General features: G+C 39.6%; 1 protein-coding gene across 1 annotated transcript in view; it reads right to left on the minus strand.

Annotated features, from left to right (window-relative positions):
* irx2a (iroquois homeobox 2a) overlaps positions 1 to 1,351 on the minus strand; it is a gene marked incomplete at its 3' end in the record, with an annotated part of 2,646 nt that extends 1,295 nt beyond the window's left edge. The window contains exon 1 of the mRNA XM_014014238.1: positions 445 to 1,351. Coding sequence (XP_013869692.1) covers positions 445 to 687 — 243 coding nt within the window. The remainder of the gene's footprint in view (positions 1 to 444) is intronic.
* Between the last annotated feature and the right edge of the window lie 9,946 nt (positions 1,352 to 11,297).

The raw sequence follows: 11,297 nt of genomic DNA on the forward strand, positions 1-11,297 counted from the left end.
CCCTCCCTCTTGGGATTTTAATGAGAAAAAAAGATAAATAAGAAAGAGAAAAGAACGTTTTGTATTATTTTTTTTGCATATTTTCTATGCATATAATAAAATTATAATTCGCACTTTAGGAGTGTTTGAACATGTGTTTTTGTGGAATTGTGGAATGCGCTGCGCAGCGACTTGGAAGCGCTGGTCAACCCACTAATTATCAGCTCAGGCAGAAAATTCCCATTCGGGTGAAGGACTTTAAAGTAAAGCAGGGGTCCACTCGATGTAAACACACAGCACTTATCAGCGATTACACAAACAAAAACACTGAAAACCAGCTCAACCGCCTCGGAAAATACAGGCAAGCAACTATAATTTGCGCACATACACTTCACACACAACTGCACCGTTTTTTTTAAAATAAAGTAATTAAAAACAAAAACAGGCATGAGCTTTTTTTTTTACCATGTAAGGTGGGAATCCCGTGGAAGGATCCGCGGTGTATGGCAGTGGACTGGAGAAGCCTGCGCCAGCAGCCGAGGCGGAGAAAGCAGCCGAGCCGGGGTACGGGCTGAAGGCTGAGCCAGAGGACGACCTCGCCAACTCGTCATTCCGCGGAGCAGCCAGAGCCGAGGCCCCGTAAGCCGGACACGAATAAAGAGCCAGAGAGCCCGGGGGCTGGTAGAGGTAACCCTGAGGATAGGACATTGGCGGGCGCGTAATAGGTCGCCGTTTTCAAACCAAAAGAAAAGAAAAGGAAAAAAAAAAAAACAGAAAAAAAAACGCACAAGGCGGCGGACAACAAGGGATTAAATATAAACAATCAACTCAACAGTCAGCCGTGCAAACAGTCATCGAACAGTAAAAAAATAAAAAGGGCCTCCCTCCGCAGCCCCCTTACTGGGAAAAAAAGCCCCCCGAAAGATCTGTTAAAGTGGCCACATAGAGGTAATGTGGCATGCGTCTTGATCCCCTAGCGTCCGATGTTTTTAGTGCGCGGCACTATGAAGTGAGGAGTTGGGAGGGAAGGGAAGCAGTTGAGTTTCAGACACACACACTCACACACACACGCACACATACACACACACAGCATTGGGGGAAACTGGAGCTGTCACTCCGGCTCATCTGAATATCCCATCCCGCCCCCTTTGTGCCTGATAGAAATGGAGCCTCGGAACAAAACCAACACTAGAAAGACTCGAACTTGAGAGAACTCGCATTCCTTCCTCTTCTGTTGGTTGCGCGGAATCATGAAGTTGATATAATCCAGTCAAAAGCGTAACCTGTTTATTTTGACTTGGTGAAGATTTACAAGTTTGTGTTTTCACGGGCAATCCTGCATTCCATTTTGGACAGTATGTCTCTTTTTTTTTTTTTTTTTTTTACAATACAACAGACAGCGTTTAGTTTTTTTTTTTTTTTTTTTTTTTTTTTTTACAGGGCATGATATGACAACAGCGCAAAGTCAAATATCTTATTCCCCCTCTAAACTTCCTCGCACTCCAACTAGAGGAGACCGAATCGACTCTCCGCACGCGCAGTTGGTCGTCTGCTCCCTCGCACGCCAGCACATAGTCGCCATCCAAGAATGACGGCCACCGATCAGCGTGCGCGCGCCCACTCCAACCCTCTCTCTTAGCTCTGGTCGAGCGCGCTCTGGCCTGCGGGAGGCGTCACTCTGCTTTCTCTTTCTTTCTTTCTTTCTTTCTTTCTTTCTTTCTTTCTTTCTTTCTTTCTTTCTTTCTTTCTTTCTTTCTTTCTTTCTTTCTGTTTAAATCCCACCACTTAGCGCGCACGTGAACTCCGCTCATCCCTTGTTACTACACTTCCATTCATCACTGGCAATAAAGCTGTTGGTGGTGGGTAATTATCGCTTTATGAGGGGCAGACACCAAGTTAACCGCAAGCACTTGATTGCCTAGGCGCGCGCGCGCTTGGGACTTGACACTTGTGCGCTCACCTGTCAGTGTTTGTGCACGTCTTGACTGTCTCAGGACGAGATTTTAAAGTTGGGGGGGTGGTCTCACAAGTTAATGAAAACAGGTGCGATGGCGTGAGGTGAGAGCTTTAAAACGCCTGCGCGCTGGCAGGAGAGGCAGCGGTCTTCATTGTCAGCATTTCTCCAAATGAATGGCTCATCCATTAAGATGCTTCCCATTATTTCCATGCAGTGTGGTCTGGATAATAGCGGCGCCACAACAATTTAATACATGCTGTTATTTATAACGCCTGTTAGCATGTGCTGTAATGTCAATAAATAACAAAACATAATTAAGCTGTGTTATAAAAAGAAGCAGGGTGATCTGATTATCTGAAGCCTGCTGGTAGCACATATTTATTACATCTGTGTATTTGAATCCCTTTAAAATAAACAATATGAAGGAATTGTATTAGAAAGTAGCAAATTATAACGTTTTTTGTTATATCCTAAACACAGATTTAAACTTGATAGAACTAAACAGACCAACAGTCTTGTTGTATTAGTAAATGGAAAAGCAATTGTACTTGCACAAATGGGAAGCAAAAGTTTTATTAGTGTGTTTAATACAACTAAATAGCCAATTTCTAAAGAAAACTAATCTCCCCAACACAAATTAGTTAAAGGCATGGCTGTGTCTTGCTGACATTTTCAATAAAAACACCAGAATATGGTGGATTTTATGAGTGAATATTAATTGTAGACACTATTACTTTATCATTTCCAGTTCAAAAAAAAGTTTTGCATCTTTTCTTTAGGGTGTTTATCATATAGTTTAACGGTTTGCATGTTTTCCAGACAATTTTTTAGTATTTTCAGACCAACACATGTTGGTTCTTTCTTGTTTCAGGCAGAACTAATCAATCCCAGAAGAGTAAATGAACCCACCTAAAATAGATTGGATGAAGATATGGATGAGTGGGAGTACTGGGGGTTCCACACCAGGGGGCACTGTCTCCTCTACACACACATGCCAATGGTTTAATATCTCTGCTGTACCACTGAGTGAGATTTTGACTTGTCTGTAAAGAAGTCTACATAAGTGTAAACATGTATAATAGAGAGTGTGTATGCATGGGCATGTAAAATTGTAAATGTGAGTGTATGAGGAAATTGTGCACCTGTTGGACAATTAGAGATGTGTGCATAAGGGTGTGTGTGTGTGTGTGTGTGTGTGTGTGTGTGTGTGTGTGTGTGGACGGGTTTTTCCTGCAATGTGGGGTATTTTTTACAAAAAAAAAGCAGTCAGGTGGGGACCGAAGTGAATCGTGGGGACCAATGTCAGGTCCCCACGGGTCCAAATGCATGTTACAGGTGTGGGGTTGGATTTAGGACCAAGGTTTAGGTTAGTTTTTGGGTCAGGTAAGTTTCTGTGAGGTTAATTTTAGAGTATATGGTCAGGGTTAGGCTATAAAGTCTAAAAACATGAATGAAAGTCAATGGAAGGTCCCCACGGGGTCGAGAAACAAACATGTGTGTGTGTGTGCGTGTTAAACTCCAGAGTTGTGCAAAATGGGCCAGACAGACCGCACCTCCAAATATATTTTAGCTCATTTGAGATCCAGAAGATGGGAGTGAAGAGACTGGCAGAAAGAAAGAATAAATAGAGCAGACAGTAAAGCAGACAGATGCAGAGAGACAGAAAAGCCTCAGGTTAGACAGAGAAGCAGACACAGGAAAAAGATGTGGAGCTTTCTGATATTCAAAAAAGTTTGTTTTTTCTGCAGTTTATCAATTATGATTTGAATAGGGGGAAAAAGTTCGTATGAGCATTTTTCAGTCACTGAGTTAATGGAGTAAATATAAAGCAAGCCATTCTTGTTGTTCTGCAGTTCTGTAATAATTAGGTGCATAATATTTATATAGCACATTTTAAAACCTAAGTTACAAAGTGCTTTATGTCTAATAAAATATTGCAAAAACAAAAATACAAAGCAACAATGTATAGGAATAAGTGAAAGCAGAAAATGAGATCTACAGCATAAAAGAAAACACAAGTTTTCAGCGATTCCGTATGATTTAAAGCACTTTTGAGAACTTGCCATCTTACAAGTGCAGGACAAGTAGATAAATAAAAAGCTATGTGTTTATTTATCGTAGGGAAAAAAAATCAATGCAGTCATAAGTGCAACAGAGGGATTGAAGTCTGAGCTCGTCTGTTTAGAGTAAACAAGCTCAGCTTCCAAGAACTGTTACTTTCACAAACTGTGCAATAAGTTTGTTTTCTTTCCCAAGCTGTTATTGTCTTGTGGTTCATCTCTTTTGGACACATTTAAGAGATTTTACATTGAGATGTTGTACTTGTTATTGCTCATCTACGGTAATCTTGCATTGCTGGAGTTGTCGCGTGCTCTTCTGCTCCAATCATGTTGACTCTCTTGAATACGGAAGCTCCCAAAGGGGCTCGGCGTTTTATTCTCTGCAGGCTGACAAAGAAATGCTTTAGTATTTCAAACTTGCACTCAGTGCAGCTCGCACATGTTCAGCTGCCTTGTGTTTTTGCGAGAAAAGTAGACACAAAAATTGTATTGTGATCTTTTATTGTGCTACTTTGCTTGTTGCTGACTTTGGCTTCATGTGATCAAAACAAATCAAACACTCCAGAGATCAGTTTAGAGGAAAAAAAAAACAGCATAAAATNCTGCTGCCATGATCTGCTTTAAAAATATGTTTTTCTTGATTGTTTGTTTACTGTCATGTGAGTTTTACGATTCGGTTTACTTGAGTTTTTGGATTCATGTCTTTAGTTAGCTTTAGGGGTGGGTGTATCGATGCCAGTATAAATGTAAAAACAATGTAAATGTACTTTATTTGTCATCAATACATATTCCTAAACAACAATGAAATTTGTGCTCTGCATTTGGCTTAGCATAGATGAGAATCGCTCAAGTGGAGCAGCATGTAAACGCGGGGGGGGGGGGGGGGGGGTGGACTAGCAGGGTGAGGAGCTGGGTGGCAGACTGGCGACAGGCCGTCATCTCTCTTCCCGCCTGGCATCTGCCCACTGCTGCCAGCCCTGCTCTAATCAGCAGCCGTCCATGTGCTTGGCAGCAGAGGGGGGTTTGAAATCAGGCCCTTCGCCCCGAGTTAAAAACCCTAAGCCCCATCACTTTGTAACCGGTACCTTCAGGGTGACTGAAGCAGGAGCGCCTCTGATGTGCTGGAGTGGAGAACATCGGTTGCCACATCGCTTCAAATACACTATGCTGCTAGCGCTCTGGTTGCTGTTGTTCTTGTTTATGTAGCTTGATTTTTTTATTTTTTTCTCTTCTTTTACATCACAAGAGAGCTCTTTCTTTAGGTTTGATTTGTTTAACATGCTAACAGACATGGACGTTGGGGGAAAAATGGTTCTAAGGGAGAAAAGCGAAGCGGTAAAATGGATGGGCTTGAAGTGTAATTTCTCATGGATACAAAAAAAAGGAGGGAAACAACAACAACACTTGTAGTGAAACAAGAGTGTTTCTGCTTTGCTTTATTCTGACATGTTGTCTGAATTGGTGAGACAAGGAGGGCAATGCACCGGCGTCCTGATTCATATTACTGTACAAACCATTTTCACTCAGCCATTGTACCACAACACAACATACGGACAATTTACAACAAATTCAAGTCTTACCATTTCAGAATACAGAGCATAAAGAGTTAGATCAAAAGATCATAGTAGTTTTATAAGTTCATTAACATGAGGCGATAAGACTTCATTCATCAGCAGGGTGAAGGGTTGGGGAATTTAGGTGGGATGGCTATTGGTTTCAGAAGGAACAGGCATAAAGGACGAGCTATGTGGAATTGGAAGACAGACAAAAAATGCACAAATTATAGGAATTATGTGCAGCATGGGTTTCAAACACGCAGATATCTATGCGGGCTGATTGATGAACGAAATGAGTCGCCTAAAATCAAACGCGGGAAATAAAAGGAGACACAAAGGGGAAACAATTTGAAATGAACTAACCCTCTCCGGTGGCTCGGCAGCCAAGGGTCGGCCAGATAGGGTTGCCTAGAAAGAGTCTGCTGACAGCCAGTGTCACTGGGCTTTGTAATCATTGTGCTGGACCTGATAGGGTTACTAACGGCTAATCCAGGCTGACCTTGGTTTGGTGCCCTGAATGAGGATGGCTTTGTACAGTTGGGACAGCTAACAGTATGACGGTGATGCTGACATATAATGTCTGCGCGGGGACTTGCCACCACAGCTCTTTTGTTGTGCTATCAAGTTGCAAGTCCCAGACACACATACACACACACACAGAAACACACACTTACACATTTTTTTCTTTATTTTTATCCAAGTGGAAGAAAGGTGGCATTTAAATTGTCACAGGGGAGAAGGTGGTTGTATCTGAAGGTTCAAGAGGTCAGCTCTTGTGTTGGTTGGAGTTTGGATGGCTTCAAAACAAATCCTATCGTGATGAAATTTCATGTTGTTGCCACATAAAATGTGTTCAGTATTTGTGTGTGCTAGAAGTGAGAGAAATGCCACCAAAGATCTATAACGTGTTTCTACAAGAGTGTCTTTTGAACAAGGCCAAACTGATAGCATTGCAGTACCCCCTCCCCCCACACAAAATGAGCTTATATTTTCCCAAGTGAAACCTGGCCTTTTTAGGTTTAGAAAGAGGAGTGACAGTGCAAAATGTTTTTGCTTGGCATTTTACGCAAAATATTCTCCTCATCACAAATCAACAACCAAGTTAATCATTGGTTTTGCTTATAAATCAAACATTCTTTGAAAAACAAGTTGCCTCAGATGCCATCTCATGGTTGTCTTGATGTTGTTCTGGAAGCTGAATCTGTGCTCTGCTCACACACACTTTTGTTCACCCCTTTTACTAACACCATCGTCATTATTGGGCTTTTTGAAGAAACATCGGACACTCAGCTGCCGTGACATTTTTTTTTTCTGAATGAAGTCAACAAGGTCATGCATGAAGTGAGAAAACAGCTAAATAATGTGCTAACTTGCCACCAAGTGGTCAAGGGTGTTTATTGCAATCTGTCAAAATGACGGATGGTCTTCAGATTTTTCCTTCATTGTTTAAAAAATTGTTCAAATGCAGAAAATATTTACTTAACACAAGCCCTGACTTAGAGAATGTAATGAGGACTCTTGTATATAAACACACCATTTTTTTTGTCCAATATGTTTGCGGCAGTGGCAGAGTGGTTAGGGGAGTCGTTCTATAACCGGTAGGTTGCCAGTTTGATCCCCCATCTGTCTCAGTCATTTGTGTCCTTGGGCAAGACACTTCACCTGCCTTGCCTGTTGGTAGCCTCATCTCTGTCGGTGTGCCCCAGGGCAGCTGTGGCTACATTGTAGCTTACCACCATCTGTGTGTGTATGAATGGGTGTAAAGTGTTTTAGGGCCCGTTGGCACTTGATAAAGTTCTAAATAAATACAGGCCATTTTCCATTTATAGCCAGATTAGTTACTAAAAAGTTTGATTAACTGTGATGCAATTTTTGACAATGGTTATTCTTTGTTTTATTAGATTAGACTTTTTGCTAACAGACCAGGTTTTCTCCATCAGTTAATGCCAAAATTTTAAACAGTCTGTGGTCTGGTAATGCTCAGACTATGTGATAGGGATGAAAGTGAGGCCGAGCTGTAGCCATTTTTGTGTTTCAAAAGGTTGCTTAGCGTAGATGTTCATTAAAATCCATCCAGCAGTTAATAAGATATTTTGCTAACAGACAGGCACAGACAAATGACTGCTTGACTTAAACCAGCTGAACACATAGCATGTTATCTTGGTAAGAAGTCTTAAAAAGTTGAATGCTTGCCATCGTATAGATTTTCACTCACAACAAAATTTAACATGCATAAATATAAATATATTGTTTAAAATAGCAAACAAACAATCATTTATGATTCAATTTGTGTGAAAACAGGAAAAAAACACCCTTACTTTTTTTTCTGCCAGAGAAAGCTGTAAATGGGAATGGGATTCCCATCCCCTGGAGCCTGCTACTAATCCACAACAGGCCCACTGCTGGATTACTGCGGACATCAGCTGACATGCCAGCAATTGCCACCCCCCCTCCACACACTCACACACACCACTGTAGGGGCACAACACACATGCACACACTCACCTGTGGACACACACAAACAACAGTACACTCACACGCCAGACACATGTGCCAGACAATCAAAGTAAGCAACACACACTCACCTGCATGCATGTACAGCATTTTACTGTTCAGAGAAATTCAAAGACTGGACTGCAAGCCACGGTTTTAAAAATGTGGCCAGGCAATATAAGGTGGCCATGTCTGGAGAGTCAGGATGATTGAACCTGTCTTCTGTTCTACATACAGACTTCAGTGCTCACTAATTCAAGTCTGATCGTTATTGCATATTAAACCATTGCTTTAGATGTGAGTGTGCATTTTTTGATTGTTATAATATATATGAGCATACATACAATGTATTTCACAAGACATAATGTATAATTTGTTTAAGACAATGATACATTCCTCACACATAACCTCAAAGATTCAAACAACTGTGCTTCTTGACCTCAACTGTCAAATGTATCTTTTAAAAAATATGTTTCTAATCAGATAATTCAACGCTAGTGCAAAAGGTCTCAGTGCTATAACAAGCATGTAAAAAGCAAACAAAAAATTAATAGAACAAGGATAGACAAAAAAATGCATGTATAATCAGTTTAGCAATTGTTTAGGCAAACTAAGGATTGATGACTTGTCTTCAATACGTATATGACTTTGAGGAAGGCCTGTGCTGTATATGAGAAATGTTTTGAGAATCACTGTGACTGCATACAAACTTACACTCATTGTTTTTTTTTTTTTGTTTTGTTTTGTTTTTTGTCAGACATGTTCTGCTGCTCTTTATGACATCTTTATGAAGATCTATAACTAACTAGCATTTGGAGTCAACCCCTTTCAATATAAATGTCACAGCTAAGCAAACATACGTGAAATTGGCTATAACTTTGCTAATTCAGAAGATTTAACAGTAGGTGAGTATCATTAACACATAATCAAATCACAACCCATTGCATTTTAAGTTTGCTTAAAACTTTGACATTAGCTGTTGTCAAATCTGTCTTTTTGGCAAAATATCTCACAAACTGCTAAATATTTTTTAATAAAATGCACAAAAAATGTTGTTGCACAGAATCTAGCCCTCATTGTAAATGATGTGAACAACTTTCAACTACTACCACATCCAGTGTCTGTAGAAGTGGCTGAGTCATTCTTGTGTTTTCTAATATTGCTTAACTTTAGGGGCAAATTTAAATGGAGCATTTGTAGTAATGTCCTGATTAATTTCTTTGGGTTATTATTCAAATCCATCTTCTGGCTCAAGAAATATTTTTTTCTAAAAGTGAGACAAATAAACACAGGAGTTCACATGCATAAAATCATTAACACCTTTCTGATTTTGGAGGCAGGTAATAACTATAAATGAGGCTTGATAATCACATATCAAGATTGGTATCAGCTATTGGTCAAAATAAGAAAAAATAATAAAAATAGAAATAGGTTTGTGTTTTCACAATTTGCTACAGTGTTAAACATTACATCAACAGCCTGCCGAAGCTGTCGAATAAACTAACAAAACATTACGGATCAGAAAACACAACTAACGTACTGATACGAATGCAAATATTACCCATTAATATGTAAAATCCAATTTGTGTGCTTTATCGTTTGACACTAATTCCCTTTTTGATGTTTTCAACATATGTATTAAGATTCAAGTAATTTTAAATACACAAGTGGTCAAATAATCTCCAGAAGATTAAAAGAGGTAAACATTAATGATCACCAATTAGTCAATTGCTGGAAAATGTCAGCTCCACCACAGCTGCAGCGCATTTCGAAGGCAGTCAGGTAAACCTCAGCTCATGATTAGGTCAAGCGTGGTGGCAGTGTTTGTAGTAAACACTGTTCCGCTCTGGAGGCAAAACGTCCGTGTCAGTAAAGAATAATTACACCCTTCGACATTGTATCTATCATGTTAATCTCGGGCCGCAGCAGCCACTTTACTCTCGTGTTTGTTTAATAGCTCACAAGCAGCTTTTTTATGGTTTCAAAGTGCTCAATAGCAAACCTGTAAATTCTCTGTTCAACATTTGCCCCTGTGGCATTGTGGTTCACCGGAGCTGAATGCTAAAATAAAGCAAACAGTCATTGATCTGCAATCAAAGATCTGGGGCAGAAGGTCATTTACATGTAGAGAAGTGGGCTATTATATAAACTGTGGTGCAAGGCGTGTGTGAAGTTAAATTTATTTAGATGGGATTTAGATTTGTAATTGCATTTCCTCCTAGAATGTTCATAAAATATATATGAAAAAAATGTTGCAGGTAATGGCTAATAGGTGCATGTGTACTGTCCTTAACAAAGCCAGGTTAATTACGTGGGGACAGGTTTTACACTGAGGCTCTTTTTTCAGGCAAAAACAAATGAGACAGGAGACAAAAAGCTCTGAAAAATCAAGCCCAACCACTTATTGGCAGTTGGTCTAGTTTACTTCCATCCCATGAGCCCAGAGTGCTTACGTGTTGCAGCTTCTATTAAAAAATTGATGATTAAATGGGCAAATATATCCTACATTTGTAGGCCGAGAGTGGTGAATATATTTATTTATTTATTTATTTAATGCTTGAATATGCATAATTTACTGGTCAGCAGTTTTTTGTTCAGGGAGATTTATTATTGTCTTTGGCAGGGTGAAGGTTTTTTTTTTTTTTTACACTTGGCACCTTTCCACTGTATTGATAATGGCCAACCACTGCTGTCACTGCAATGTTTCTTTTTAGTCACTTCTACTTTCACAGTCAGAAACTTGTATAGTGTCCCTTTCTGATTGAAAACTTGTATTTCTAGAAATGTAACTTCGCAGGAAATAAAAAAAAATAATGATATTAAATTTAAAAAAAATGTGTGTGGTTACAAATGTGCAAGATTCTATTGAAACGTTTCATTTGTTAGCGAACATAAAACCACAAACAGAAATGAAAGGTCACCAACTGAGTTGCTGCATGCAAAAACATGATGAAAAATGTCAAGACAAAATTTTGGGGACAATATAGAAAATGTAGTACATCAGTTTTGTCAAGTTTTCTGTTACTACATGTTTCATCAGAATTCTTGGAGTGAACAGTGGAACAGTTTTCTTTCTTTCTTTGTTTTTTTCTTCTCCTGCACTCAGTCATGGTCAGTTGAGTTATCCTGTTTGTTATCAGAGTGTTTTGATGAAATAGAGCAGATAAAAGGAGTCTGAAAAGATGGAAGGAAATGGGAAATGGAAAAAAAAATAAACACACACACACACACACACACACACACACACACACA

Source organism: Austrofundulus limnaeus, unplaced genomic scaffold, assembly GCF_001266775.1.
Source record: "Austrofundulus limnaeus strain Quisiro unplaced genomic scaffold, Austrofundulus_limnaeus-1.0 Scaffold112, whole genome shotgun sequence".
NCBI classification, from domain to species: domain Eukaryota; kingdom Metazoa; phylum Chordata; class Actinopteri; order Cyprinodontiformes; family Rivulidae; genus Austrofundulus; species Austrofundulus limnaeus.